This window comes from Salmo trutta, chromosome 23, assembly GCF_901001165.1.
Source record: "Salmo trutta chromosome 23, fSalTru1.1, whole genome shotgun sequence".
In the NCBI taxonomy this organism is placed as follows: domain Eukaryota; kingdom Metazoa; phylum Chordata; class Actinopteri; order Salmoniformes; family Salmonidae; genus Salmo; species Salmo trutta.
In genome coordinates, this window is record NC_042979.1 from 947,838 (window position 1) to 960,324 (window position 12,487).

General features: G+C 41.7%; 1 protein-coding gene across 4 annotated transcripts in view; it reads left to right on the forward strand.

Moving 5' to 3' along the window:
- Window positions 1-12,487, forward strand: part of LOC115159076 (protein ERGIC-53) — a 31,524-nt gene that overhangs the window by 6,888 nt on the left and 12,149 nt on the right. For 2 of the 4 annotated variants that reach the window (XM_029708448.1, XM_029708449.1), the window contains exons 7-10: window positions 857-915; window positions 1,147-1,279; window positions 3,409-3,593; window positions 12,268-12,338. In XM_029708448.1, the coding sequence (XP_029564308.1) occupies window positions 857-915; window positions 1,147-1,279; window positions 3,409-3,593; window positions 12,268-12,338 (448 nt within the window). The remainder of the gene's footprint in view (window positions 1-856; window positions 916-1,146; window positions 1,280-3,408; window positions 3,594-12,267; window positions 12,339-12,487) is intronic. The other 2 variants (XM_029708450.1, XM_029708451.1) reach the window with 1 other exon arrangement.

Below are 12,487 nucleotides of genomic sequence, written 5' to 3' on the forward strand. Positions count from 1 at the left end.
TGAGTTCTTGCATGGAGCCCCAGGCCGAGGGATATTGACAGTTCTTTTGTGTTTCTTCCATTTGCGAATAAACGCACCAACTGTCACCTTCTCACCAAGCTGCTTGGCGATGGTCTTGTAGCCCATTCCAGCCTTGCGTAGGTCAACAATCTTGTCCCTGAAATCCTTGGAGAGCTCTTTGGTCTTGGCCATGGTGGAGAGTTTGGAATCTGATTGCTTCTGTGGACAGGTGTCTTTTATACAGGTAACAAGCTGAGATTAGGAGCACTCCCTTTAAGAGTTCCTAATCTCAGCTCGTTACCTGTATAAAAGACACCTGGGAGCCAGAAATCTTTCTGATTGAGAGAGGGTCAAATACTTATTTCCCTCATTAAAATGCAAATCAATTTATAACATTTTTGACATGTGTTTTTCTGGATTTTTTTGTTGTTATTCTGTCTCTCACTGTTCAAATAAACCTACCATTAAAATTATAGACTGATCATTTCTTTGTCAGTGGGCAAACGTACAAAATCAGCAGGGGATCAAATACTTTACTTTTTCCCCTCACTGTACAGCCATCTTTTGAGAAAATGTGTCGATGTGCTTTTCATAGTCCTCAAGCCTGCCAGCCGGGCAAACATCCTTCCCCCCCTGCTCAGAGCTAACTGCATTGTCCTAAAGCCAGCCCGCTAATACCGCTACACTGAATTTTCTTTTTAATTGGGATTGGAATGATTTTCATAGCCTATTTTAAATTGTTGGTGTTGAACTTGGATATGGCGACTGCCATACCCAATTGATGCCCTTGCTTAACGTTACATCATTATAGATTTATTTTTAAATGATGTTTAATGCATTTTTTTTAATCTTCCAGATGACCATGATGTCCTGTCCTTCTTGACGTTCAGACTAACAGAACCTGGCCAAGATCTGGTAGCTAGATTTTCTTAGTTATACCTCTCAGAGCTGGTATGTCGTCTTATTTTCTACCACTACCAGTTCTTAGTTATACCAATCTCCAGTAATATTTAATTGGAAGAAGATCTGAGTGAAATTGTGTCTTGTGTGGGTATTTCAATAGGTGTATGATAAAGCGTGATATAAGTAAGGGGCGTCAGTCTCTTCGGTGCGGGTTCAGAGTGGTTGTTTTCTGTCCCATTGAAGCCTGCACCTGAAGCAGAGATGCCCAAGGAGGAGCAGGACAAGTACCAGGAGGAATTTGAGAACTTTCAGCAGGAGCTAGACAAAAAGAAAGATGACTATCAGAAGGAGCATCCGGAAGTCCAGAGAGAACCCAGTTAGTTTCACTGAAAAAATGTGTTATACTTCATACTTTTTATATTGCGACTAATATACTTTAATATTGATGTTATTATTCAATAGTTTGGTCAATTAAATGTAACTAAAGACAGACGCACACTATATAAGCTCCCCGTAATTTATTGGTTAAAACACCACATTTTCGGCATCAGTGCCTTCTTCAGGTTGAAGAACGCACTGTGATGCCGAAATGTGGTTTACACAATAAATTACTGGATATATATATATATATATATATATATATATGCACACACACACACACACACACACACACACACACACACAGAGTTGAAGTCGGAAGTTTACATGCACCTTAGCTAAATGCATTTAAACTCAGTTTTTCACAATTACTGACATTTAATCCTAGTAAAGATTCCCTGTTTTAGGTCAGTTAGGATTACCACTTTATTTTAAGAATGTGAAATGTCAATAATAGTACAGTGATTGATTTCATCTTTAGTTTTTTTCATCACATTCCCAGAGGGTCAGAAGTTTACATACTCAATTAGTATTTGCCAGCATTGCCTTTAAAATGTTTAATTTGGGTCAAACGTTTCGGGTAGCCTTCCACAAGCTTCCCACAATAAGTTGGGTGAATTTTGGCCCATTCCTCCTGACAGAGCTGGTGTAACTGAGTCAGGTTTGTAGGCCTCCTTGCTTGCACACGCTTTTTCAGTTCTGCCCACAAATTTTCTATAGAATTGAGGTCACGGCTTTGTGATGGTCACTCCAATACCTTGACTTTGTTGTCCTTAAGCCATTTTGCCACAACTTCGGAAGTATGCTTGGGAACATTGTTCATTTGGAAGACCCATTTGCGACCAAGCTTTAACTTCCTGACTGATTTCTTGAGATGTTGCTTCAATATATACACAGTTTTCCTCCCTCATGATGCCATCTATTTTGTGAAGTGCACCAGTCCCTCCTGCAGCAAAGCACCCCCACAACATGATGCTGCCTCCCCCGTGCTTCACGGTTTGGATTGTGTTGTTCGGCTTGAAAGCATCCCCCTTTTTCCTCTAAACATAATGATGGTCATTATGGCCAAACAGTTCTATTTTTGTTTCATCAGACCAGACTTTCTTTGTCCCCATGTGCAGTTGCAAACCGTAATCTGGCTTTTTTATGTCGGTTTTGGAGCAGTGGCTTCTTCCTTGCTGAGCAGCCTTTCAGGTTATGCTGATACAGGACTCGTTTTACTGTGGATATAGATACTTTTGTACCTGTTTCCTCCAGCATCTTCACAAGGTCCTTTGCTGTTGTTCTGGGATTGATTTGCACTTTTCGCACCAAATTACGTTCATCTCTAGGAGACAGAACGTGTCTCTTTCCTGAGCGGAATGACGGCTGCGTGGTCCCATGGTGTTTGTACTTGCATACTATTTTTTGGTACAGATGAACGTGGTACCTTCAGGCGCTTGGAAATTGCTCCCAAGGATGAACCAGACTTGTGGAGGTCTACAATTATTTTTCTGAGGTCTTGGCTGATTTATTTTGATTTTTGCATGATGTCAAGCAAAGTGGCACTGAGTTTTGAAGGTAGGCCTTGAAATACATCCACAGGTACACCTCCAATTGACTCAAATGATGTCAATTAGCCTATCAGAAGCTTCTAAAGCAATGACATTTTCTGGAATTTTCCAAGCTTTTTAAAGGCACGGTCAACGTAGTGTATGTAAACTTCTGACCCACTGGATGTATGATACCGTGAAATAATCTGTCTGTAAACAATTGTTGGAAAAATTACTTGTGTCATGCACAAAGTAGATGTCCTAACCGACTTGCCAAAACTTCAGTTTGTTAACAAGAAATTTGTGGAGTGGTTGAAAAACGTTAATGACTCCAACCTAAGTGTTAATGACTCTGACTTAGGTGTTTTGTAAACTTCCGACTTCAACTGTGTGTGTGTGTGTGTGTGTGTGTGTGTGTGTGTGTGTGTGACTCTTTATAACCTAGAGTTGGTCAGCACAATTTGAAATAACAGAAAACAAATCAAGTCTAATGTAGGTTATTGGCTACTTTGTACATACTAGATGCTAACAATGGATGCTAGGCTGTCTAGATGCTAATACTTGGTGCAACAGGTGTGTCCTGTTCTGTGTTAAGTAGAGGAAATGTACGAGAGTGTCAACGACAGGGAGATCCGCCAGGTGTTTGAGGGTCAGAACCAGATCCACCAGGAGATCAAACAGCTTCACCGTCAGCTGGCCATGATCCTCGACGAACAGAGCCGCTATGTCTCTGTGGTTACAGACGAGATATCCAAACGCCATGGGGAGTTGGTGGGACAGGTAGGAAGTTTGAGTGTACACGTACACTCGCACAAACATTTACATTACGCACATAATTACAACTACCTACTGCTCTGACAGAAACCTTGCATCCAGGAGGGAAGGTTTCATTCATTAATACCACTGCAGACTATGGCACTAACCTCAGATGTGTACTCTGTTTTGTTCACCTCAATATAGCCATTAACTTTGCTAGACTTGAACTGAAATAGGTGCTGGTAATAATGTTGTGTGCCGGTGCTGTTTATATTTAGGTGCAGGTACTCTGCAGGAAATACTATTGTGCTAATATTCTATAAAAGGTGCAGGAACTCAAGCAGTAAAAATCTTGAGGTGCCGGTACTCTGCTCCAGTTAGCTCCTGCCCAAGTCAAGCATGGGCCATGGACATACAGTGCCTTCAGAAACTATTCACAACCCTAGACCTTTTTCAAAATTGTTACAAAGTGGTATTAAAAATGATTTTTTTTAACGATCTACACAAAATACTCTAATGTAAAAGTGGAGGAAAAATTCTAGCATTTCCCAAAAAATTGCATGAAAAATAACACTAACGTATTTTGATTATATAAGTATTGAACCCCTGAGTCAATACATGTTAGAATCGCCTTTGGCAGTGATTATATATGTGACTCTTTCTGGGTAAGTATCTAAGAGCTTTACACAACATTTTCCGATCTATTATTTTCAAAATTCTTCAAGCTCTGTCAAATTAGTTGTTGATCATTGCAACCATTTTCAGGTCTTATAGACTTTCAAGCAGATTTAAGTCAAAACTAATTCAGGAACATGCACTGTCTTCTTGGTAAGCAACTCCTGTACAAAGCAGACTGTACAAGGTTTTCCTCTAGGATTTTACCTGTGCTTAGGTCATGATGCAGCCACCACTAAGCTTGAAAATATGGAGAGTGATACTCAGTAATGTGTTGTATTGGATGTGCCCCAAAGAAAACACTTTGTATTCAGGAGAAAAAAAAAGTAGAACTCATTTGCCACATTTTTTGCAGTATTACTTTAGTGCCTTGTTGCAAACAGGATGCATGTTTTGGGATATTTTTATTCTGTACAGGCTTCCGTTTCACTCTGTCTGTTACAAATCCCTTTGGCCCTGCAGTCTAGGGGGGATGGAAACGAGACCCGTAACATATCTCATACAAATCATAATAGTGAAAAGGAACAGTGAGAACTAATAACCACAGACAACTTAACTTTACCATCAAACACTAATGGTTTATTGTTTAAACACGGTAATGGGGTGTGGGAAAAGGGGCTGAGCTGGACCCAAGGAAAGAAATAATATGTATCCAAAAGCACCCCTAAGCTAGTCTACCTGCTTCAATACAGCTAGCTAAGTAACCAAGAAAATACAGCGGGTGGTCCGCCCAGTTCTAACTAGTGTTCTTAGACAAAGTATTCCTACGGGTAATGTATGCCCATGGGCGACTTGGCTTGGTACCCCCTTTTCCCACCAAATAAAGAGTCAAACACCATAAAACATACTCACATAATACCGGACAAATGTGATATGTAGGAGCAAAAACCAAAAGACAGATCTCCAGAGAGAACTAATTGGGATACTTTTAAACCAAGGGGATGTGATTGGGTAAGGGAAAAGGAGCAGGTGTCTTCTGATTAGTGACTGATTGGGGGCACTTGTGAATAGGGCAGAAGGAAAGAAAATACACACACAGGATACCTGTATCCGTAACACTGTCAATTAGGTTAATATTGTGGATATCTACAATGTTGTTGATCCATCCTTAGGAGAGAGCTTTCACAGCCTTTAAAGTCACCATTGGCCTCATGGTGACATCCCTGGGTGGTTTCCTTCTTTTCAGGCAGCTAAGTTAAGAAGCATGCATGTATCAAATTCTATTTTTCACATGCGCCGAATGCAACAGGTGTAGACCTTACAGTGAAATGCTTACTTACAAGTCCTTAACCAACAATGCAGTTAAAAAATATATACTTATATATACTTAATATATATATATACTTATTTTTTCTTTTAAGTAACAAATAATTAAAGAGCAGCAGTAAAATAACCATAGCGAGACTATATGCAGGAGGTACAGAGTCGGTGTGTGGGGGCACCGGTTAGTCGAGGTAATATGTACATGTAGGTAGAGTTATTAACTTCACTAGGGTAGGGGGCAGCATTTGAAATTTTGGATGAAAAGCGTGCCCAAGATAAATTGCCTGCTACTCAGGCCCAGAAGCTAGGATATGCATATAATTGGTAGACTTGGATAGAAAACACGCTAAAGTTTCCAAGACTGTTAAAATAATACCTGTGAGTATAACAGAACTGATATGGCGGGCGAAAACCTGAGGAAAATCCATCCAGGCACCAAATCGTCCCACCTACGTAACAGCCAGTTGAATCCTGTGGCGCGATTTTCAAATACCTTAGAAATGCTATTACTTCAATTTCTCAAACATATAACTATTTTACAGCTATTTAAAGACAAGACTCTCGTTAATCTAATCACACTGTCCGATTTCAAAAAGGCTTTACAACGAAAGCAAAACATTAGATTATGTCAGCAGAGTACCCAGCCAGAAATAATCACACACCCATTTTTCAAGCTAGCATATAATGTCACAAAAACCCAGAAGACAGCTAAATGCAGCACTAACCTTTGATGATCTTCATCAGATGACACACCTAGGACATTATGTTATACAATACATGCATGTTTTGTTCAATCAAGTTCATATTTATATCAAAAAACAGCTTTTTACATTAGCATGTGACGTTCAGAACTAGCATACCCCCCGCAAACTTCCGGGGAATTTACTAACAATTTACTAAATTACTCACGATAAACGTTCACAAAAAGCATAACAATTATTTTAAGAATTATAGATACAGAACTCCTCTATGCACTCGATATGTCCGATTTTAAATAGCTTTTTGGTGAAAGCACATTTTGCAATATTCTAAGTACATAGCCCAGCCATCACGGGCTAGCTATTTAGACACCCAGCAAGTTTAGCCTTCACCAAAATCAGATTTACTATAACAAAAATGTTATTACATTTGCTGTTCTTCGTCAGAATGCACTCCCAGGACTTCTACTTCAATAACAAATGTTGGTTTGGTCCCAAATAATCCATCGTTATATCAAAACAGCGGCGTTTTGTTCGTGCGTTCTAGACACTATCCGAAATGGTAAATCAGGGTTACGAGCATGGCGCATTTCGTGACAAAAAAATTCTAAATATTCCATTACAGTACTTCGAAGCATGTCAACCGCTGTTTAAAATAAATTTTTATGCAATTTATCTCGTAAAAAAGCGATAATATTCCGACCGGGAATCTGCGTTTCGGTAAATAGAGGGAAAAAAGAAAGACGGGGGCGGCCAGTGCACGAGCCTAAGCCCTTTGTCCTCTGATCGGCCACTTGACAAAGGCGATAATGTGCTTCAGCCTGGGGCTGGAATGACGACATTCTGTTTTTTCCCGGGCTCTGAGAGCCTATGGGAGCCGTGGGAAGTGTCACGTTACCGCAGAGATCCTTTGTTTTGGAAAGAGATGTCAAAGAAAGCCAATAAATGGTCAGACAGGCCACTTCCTGTAAAGGAATCTCTCAGGTTTTTGCCTGCCATATGAGTTCTGTTATACTCACAGACACCATTCAAACAGTTTTAGAAACTTTAGGGTGTTTTCTATCCATATCTAATAAGTATATGCATATTCTAGTTACTGGGTAGGAGTGGTAACCAGATTAAATCGGGTACTTTTTTTTATCCGGCGGTGTAAATACTGCCCCCTAGCCCTAACAGGTTAACTTCTTATGGGCCTCCCACCTGGCCAACATCCGGTGAAATCGCAGAGTGCGAAATTCAAACTACAGAATTATAAATATTTAACTTTCTTAAAATCACAAGTGTAATACATCAAAATAAAGCTTAACTTCTTGTTAATCCAGCCGCTGTGTCAGATTTCAAAAAGACTTTACGGCGAAAGCAAACTATCCGATTATCTGAGGACAGTGCCCCGCATACAAAAGCATGAAAAACATAATTCAACCAGGCAGGTGCGCCACGAAAGTCAGAAATAGCGATTATAATAAATGCCTTACCTTTGATCTTCTTCTGTTGGCACTCCAAATGGTCCTTTTGTTCGATAATGTCCTTTTTTATATCCATAAAAACTCTGTTTAGCTGGCGCGCTTCAGTCAATAATCTACCCAGTTTCGCTCCATCAAAATGCATACAAAATTAATCCCAAACGTTACTAATAAACTTTTCCAAACAATGTTTATATTCAAAGCTTAGGTACCCTAATACGTAAATAACCGATAAAATTTAAGACGGAGAATCGTCGTCTTTACCGGAGAAAAATACCAAAGAACGCGCTCTCTTCCACGCGCTTGGAAACAGTACAGCCAAAATGGGAGCCACCTAGAAAAACTACAATTTCTGGCTCATTTTTCCAAAAACCAGCATGAAACTTTCTAAACACTGACATCTAGTGGAAGCCCTAGGAACTGCAATCTGGGAGGATTTCGCCTTATAATAAAAGTGACAGCCATTGAAAACAGTGGAAGGCAGAATATTTTTGGGGGGCTGGTTTGTCCTCGGGATTTCGCCTGCCATATCAGTTTTGTTATACTCAGACATAATTTTAACAGTTTTAGAAACTTCAGAGTGTTTTCTATCCAAATGGAGCTTCCATCAGGAACTTGCCAGCTGACTAGCTACTAGTCTTTGTTAGCCACGGCTAGCGGTCCTCGCCTTTTTTCCCCGTCATCAGCGAGCCTTAGCTCGGACAACACCTGCCAATCTGTACAGCGCGATATCAACCCAGAGCATATCGGACTGCTTCTCTCTACCATATCACTGGATTCCTGCCGCTCTGGATCATTACACCGGATCATTACTCCGGATCATCGCAGTTAGCTAGCTGCAAACGAGTGGCTACTGTTGGCTAACGCCTCTGTCCCAAAGCATGCACCAGCTGGCCTTGAGCTAGCCTCGAGCTAGGCCCATATACCAGCTAATTCTAGGGCTACTATACCTCCTTTGCCAATTGACCTGAACCCTTTATTGTCGACACGGAGACCCACCGATCCATCATGACTGGACTGCCGACGTGATCGGCCGATGTGGTCTCAACAGGCTATTCTGTTACGATGTCGCCGAAGAACCAGATACTAGCCCCGGCCCGCTAGCTTTTCTGAACGTTGTGTCCCCTGCTTGCCTAGCGTAGTAGTGACTACCAAACAGCACCCTGACTTGCCTATTGCTGCTCTTTTGACCCTATAATCACTCGGCTACACAGCTGATGCCCCCTGGACTGTTTCAATAACACGGTACCTCATTTTGTTTACCTGTCGGCCCCAGCCCAGAATGTACCTAACTTAGCTGCTCTGCCCATTCATCGCCATTTACCCATTGTCTTAGCTCTCCTGATCAACACCTGTGATTGCTTTATGGCTCTCTCCAATGTCAATATGCCTTGTCTACTGCGGTCTTGGCTAGTTTTTACTTTTATTTCACTGTAGAGCCTTCAGTCCCTCTCAAAATGCCTTAGCTCTTTCGTCACACCCCACACACACATGCGGAGACCTCACCTGGCTTAACTTGTCACTCAACGCCTAGGTTTACCTCCACTGTACTCACATCCTGACAAACCCTTGTCTGTACATTATGCCTTGAATCTATTCTACCACGCCCAGAAATCTGCTTCTTTTATTCTCTGTCCCCAATGCACTAGACGACCAGTTCTTATAGCCTTTAGTCGTACCCTTATCCTACACCTCCTTTCTTCCTCTGGTAATGTAGAGGTTAACCCAGGCCCTGTAGCCCCTAGTTCCACTCCTATTCCCCAGGCGCTATCATTTGTTGACTTCTGTAACCGTAAAAGCCTTGGTTTCGTGCATGTTAACATCAGAAGCCTCCTCACTCAGTTTTTTTTTTATTCCCTGCTTTAGCAAACAACGCCAACCTTATTTTCCTAGCCATGTCTGAATCCTGGCTTAGGAAGGCCACCAAAAATTCAGAAATTTCCATCCCCAACTACAACATTTTCCGCCAAGATTGAACTGCCTAAGGGGGTGTAGTTTGCCTGCAGAGTTCTGTCATACTGTCTAGAGGATGCCTGGTTATTCTTTAAGTGCTTTCCTCACCATCTTAAAAAAGCAAGCCCCATTCAAAAAATGTAGAACTAAAAACAGATATAGCCCTTGGTTCACTCCAGACCTGACTGCCCTTGACCAGCACAAACATCCTGTGGCATACTGCATTAGCATCGAATAGCCCCTGCGATATGCAACTTTTCAGGGAAGTCAGGAACCAATACACACAGGCAGTTAGGAAAGCAAAGGCTATCTTTTTCAAACAGTCATGTGCATCCTGTAGCACAAACTCCAAAAGGTTCTGGAACACTAAACTCCATGGAGAATAAGAGCAGCTGCTCACTGCACTGAGGCTAGGAAACACTGTCACCACCAATACATTTGCGATAATCGAGAATTTCAATAAGTATTTTTCTACGGTTGGCCATGCTTTCCATCTGGCTACCCCTACCCCGGTCAACAGCTCTGCACCCCCCACAGCAGCTTGCCCAAGCCTCCCCCATTTCTCCTTCACCCAAATCCAGATAGCTGATGATCTGAAAGGGCTGCAAAATCTGGACCCCTACCCTACCCTGCCATTCTAAAGTCTTCGAAAGCCAAGTTAACAATCATATCACCGACCATTTCAAATCCCACTGTACCTTCTCCGCTATGCAATCTGGTTTCCGAGCTGATCATGGGTGCACTTCAGCCACACTCAAGGTCCTAACGATTTCATAGCCGTCATCGATAAGACAGTACTGTGCAGCTGTATTCATCGACCTGTCCAAGGTTTTCGACTGTCAATTACTACATTATCAGCAGGCTCAACAGCCTTGGTTTCTCAAATGACTGCCTCGCCTGGTTCACCAACTACTTCTCTGATAGAGGTCAATGTGTCAAATCGGAGGGCCTGTTGTCTGGACCTCTGGCAGTCTCTAGGGGGGTGCCACAGGGTTCAATTCTCGGGCTGACTCTCTTCTCTGTATACATCAATGATGTTGCTCTTGCTGCTGGTGATTCTCTGATCCACCTTTACACAGACGATTCCATTCTGTGTACTTCTGGCCTTTCTTTGGACACTGCTAACAAACCTCCAGACGAGCTTCAATGCCATACGGCACTCCTTCCGTGGCCTCCAACTGCTCTTAAATGCAAGCAAACTTAGTGCATGCTCTTCAACAGTTTGCTGCACGCACCCACCCGCCCGTCTAGCAACACTACTCTGGACAGTTCTGACTTAGAATATGTGGACAACTACAAATACCTAGGTGTCTGGTTAGACTGTAAACTCTCTTTCCAGACTCACATTAATCATCTCCAATCCAAAATTAAATCTAGAATCGGCTTCCTATTTCGCAACAAATCGTCCTTCACTCATGCTGCCAAACATATCCTCGTAAAACTGACTATCCTACCGATCCTTGACTTCGGCGATGTCATTTACAAAATAGCCTCCAACACTCTACTCAGCAAATTGGATGCAGTCTATCATGGTGCCATCCGTTTTGTCACCAAAGCCCCATACACTACCCACCACTACGACCTGTATGCTCTCGTTGGCTGGCCCTCGCTTCATATTCATCGCCAAACCCACTGGCTCCAGGTCATCTATAAGTCTCTGCTAGGTAAAGCCCCGCCTTATCTCAGCTTGTTAACCACTATGGTCACCATAGCAGCACCCACCCGTCGCACGCGCTCCAGCAGGTATATTTCCCTGGTCATCCCCAAAGCCAACACCTCTTTTGGCTGCCTTTCCTTCGTTCTCTGCTGCCAATGATTGGAACGAATTGCAAAAATCACTGAAGCTGGTGACTCCCATATCTCCCTCACTAACTTTAAGCATCAGCTGTCAGAGCAGCTTGCCGATCATTGCACCTGTACATAGCCCATCTGTAAATAGCCCACCAAACTACCTCATCCCATATTATTTCTTTTTTTGCTCCTTTACACCCCAGTATCTCTACTTGCACATTCATCTTCTGCACATCTATCACTCCAATGTTTAATTGCTAAATTGTAATTATTTCACCACTATAGCCTATTTATTGCCTTACCTCCCTAATCTTACTACATTTGCACACACTATATAGACTTTTCTATTGTGTTATTATCCCATGTGTTGTTTTTGTTGCACTGCTTTGCTTTATCTTGGCCAGGTCGCAGTTGTAAATGAGAACTTGTTTTCAACTGGCCTACCTAGTTAAATAAAGGTAAAATAAAATGTTTTCTGACCTTTTGTGCCTTAGGTTAACCATGAGATGGGTTTAGGTAAGAAGCTAACAAGGTTCAGACTACATAATCTCACTGTCAATCAGATGCTGCTTCCTCATTTTAGCATTTCCTTTTTTATTCATTTGTAAGAACATAATTCTACTTTGACATTTATAGGATGGTGGGTGTGTTTTGTCACTGACCTACACACACCAATTTAATTAATGGATACATTTTATAACAATGTCAAAAAAGTCAAGGGGTATGAATACTTTCTGAAGGCACTGTATGTATGCCAGTTTTATTACTAAAAAGGAAATATGCCTTTACTCAAACGTCTTTCAGTAATTTATCCTTAGGTATAAAACATGTATTAATTTAATTGTTGATCTTTAGGCTCCTAGTCAAGAAATGGGTGCAGTGGTCGCAACACAACAGGAGATACTGAGAAACCTGAACGAGTTGAGGTAAGTGCAGTAGCAATGACCATTGTTTTGTTTTCTTTATCTGTATTTGTTTATCACCTTCAATGCTGCAGAAATGTTTTGGTACTTTTCCTTTGATCTGTGCCTCGACACAATCCTGTCTCGGAACTCTAGGACAATTCCTTTGACCT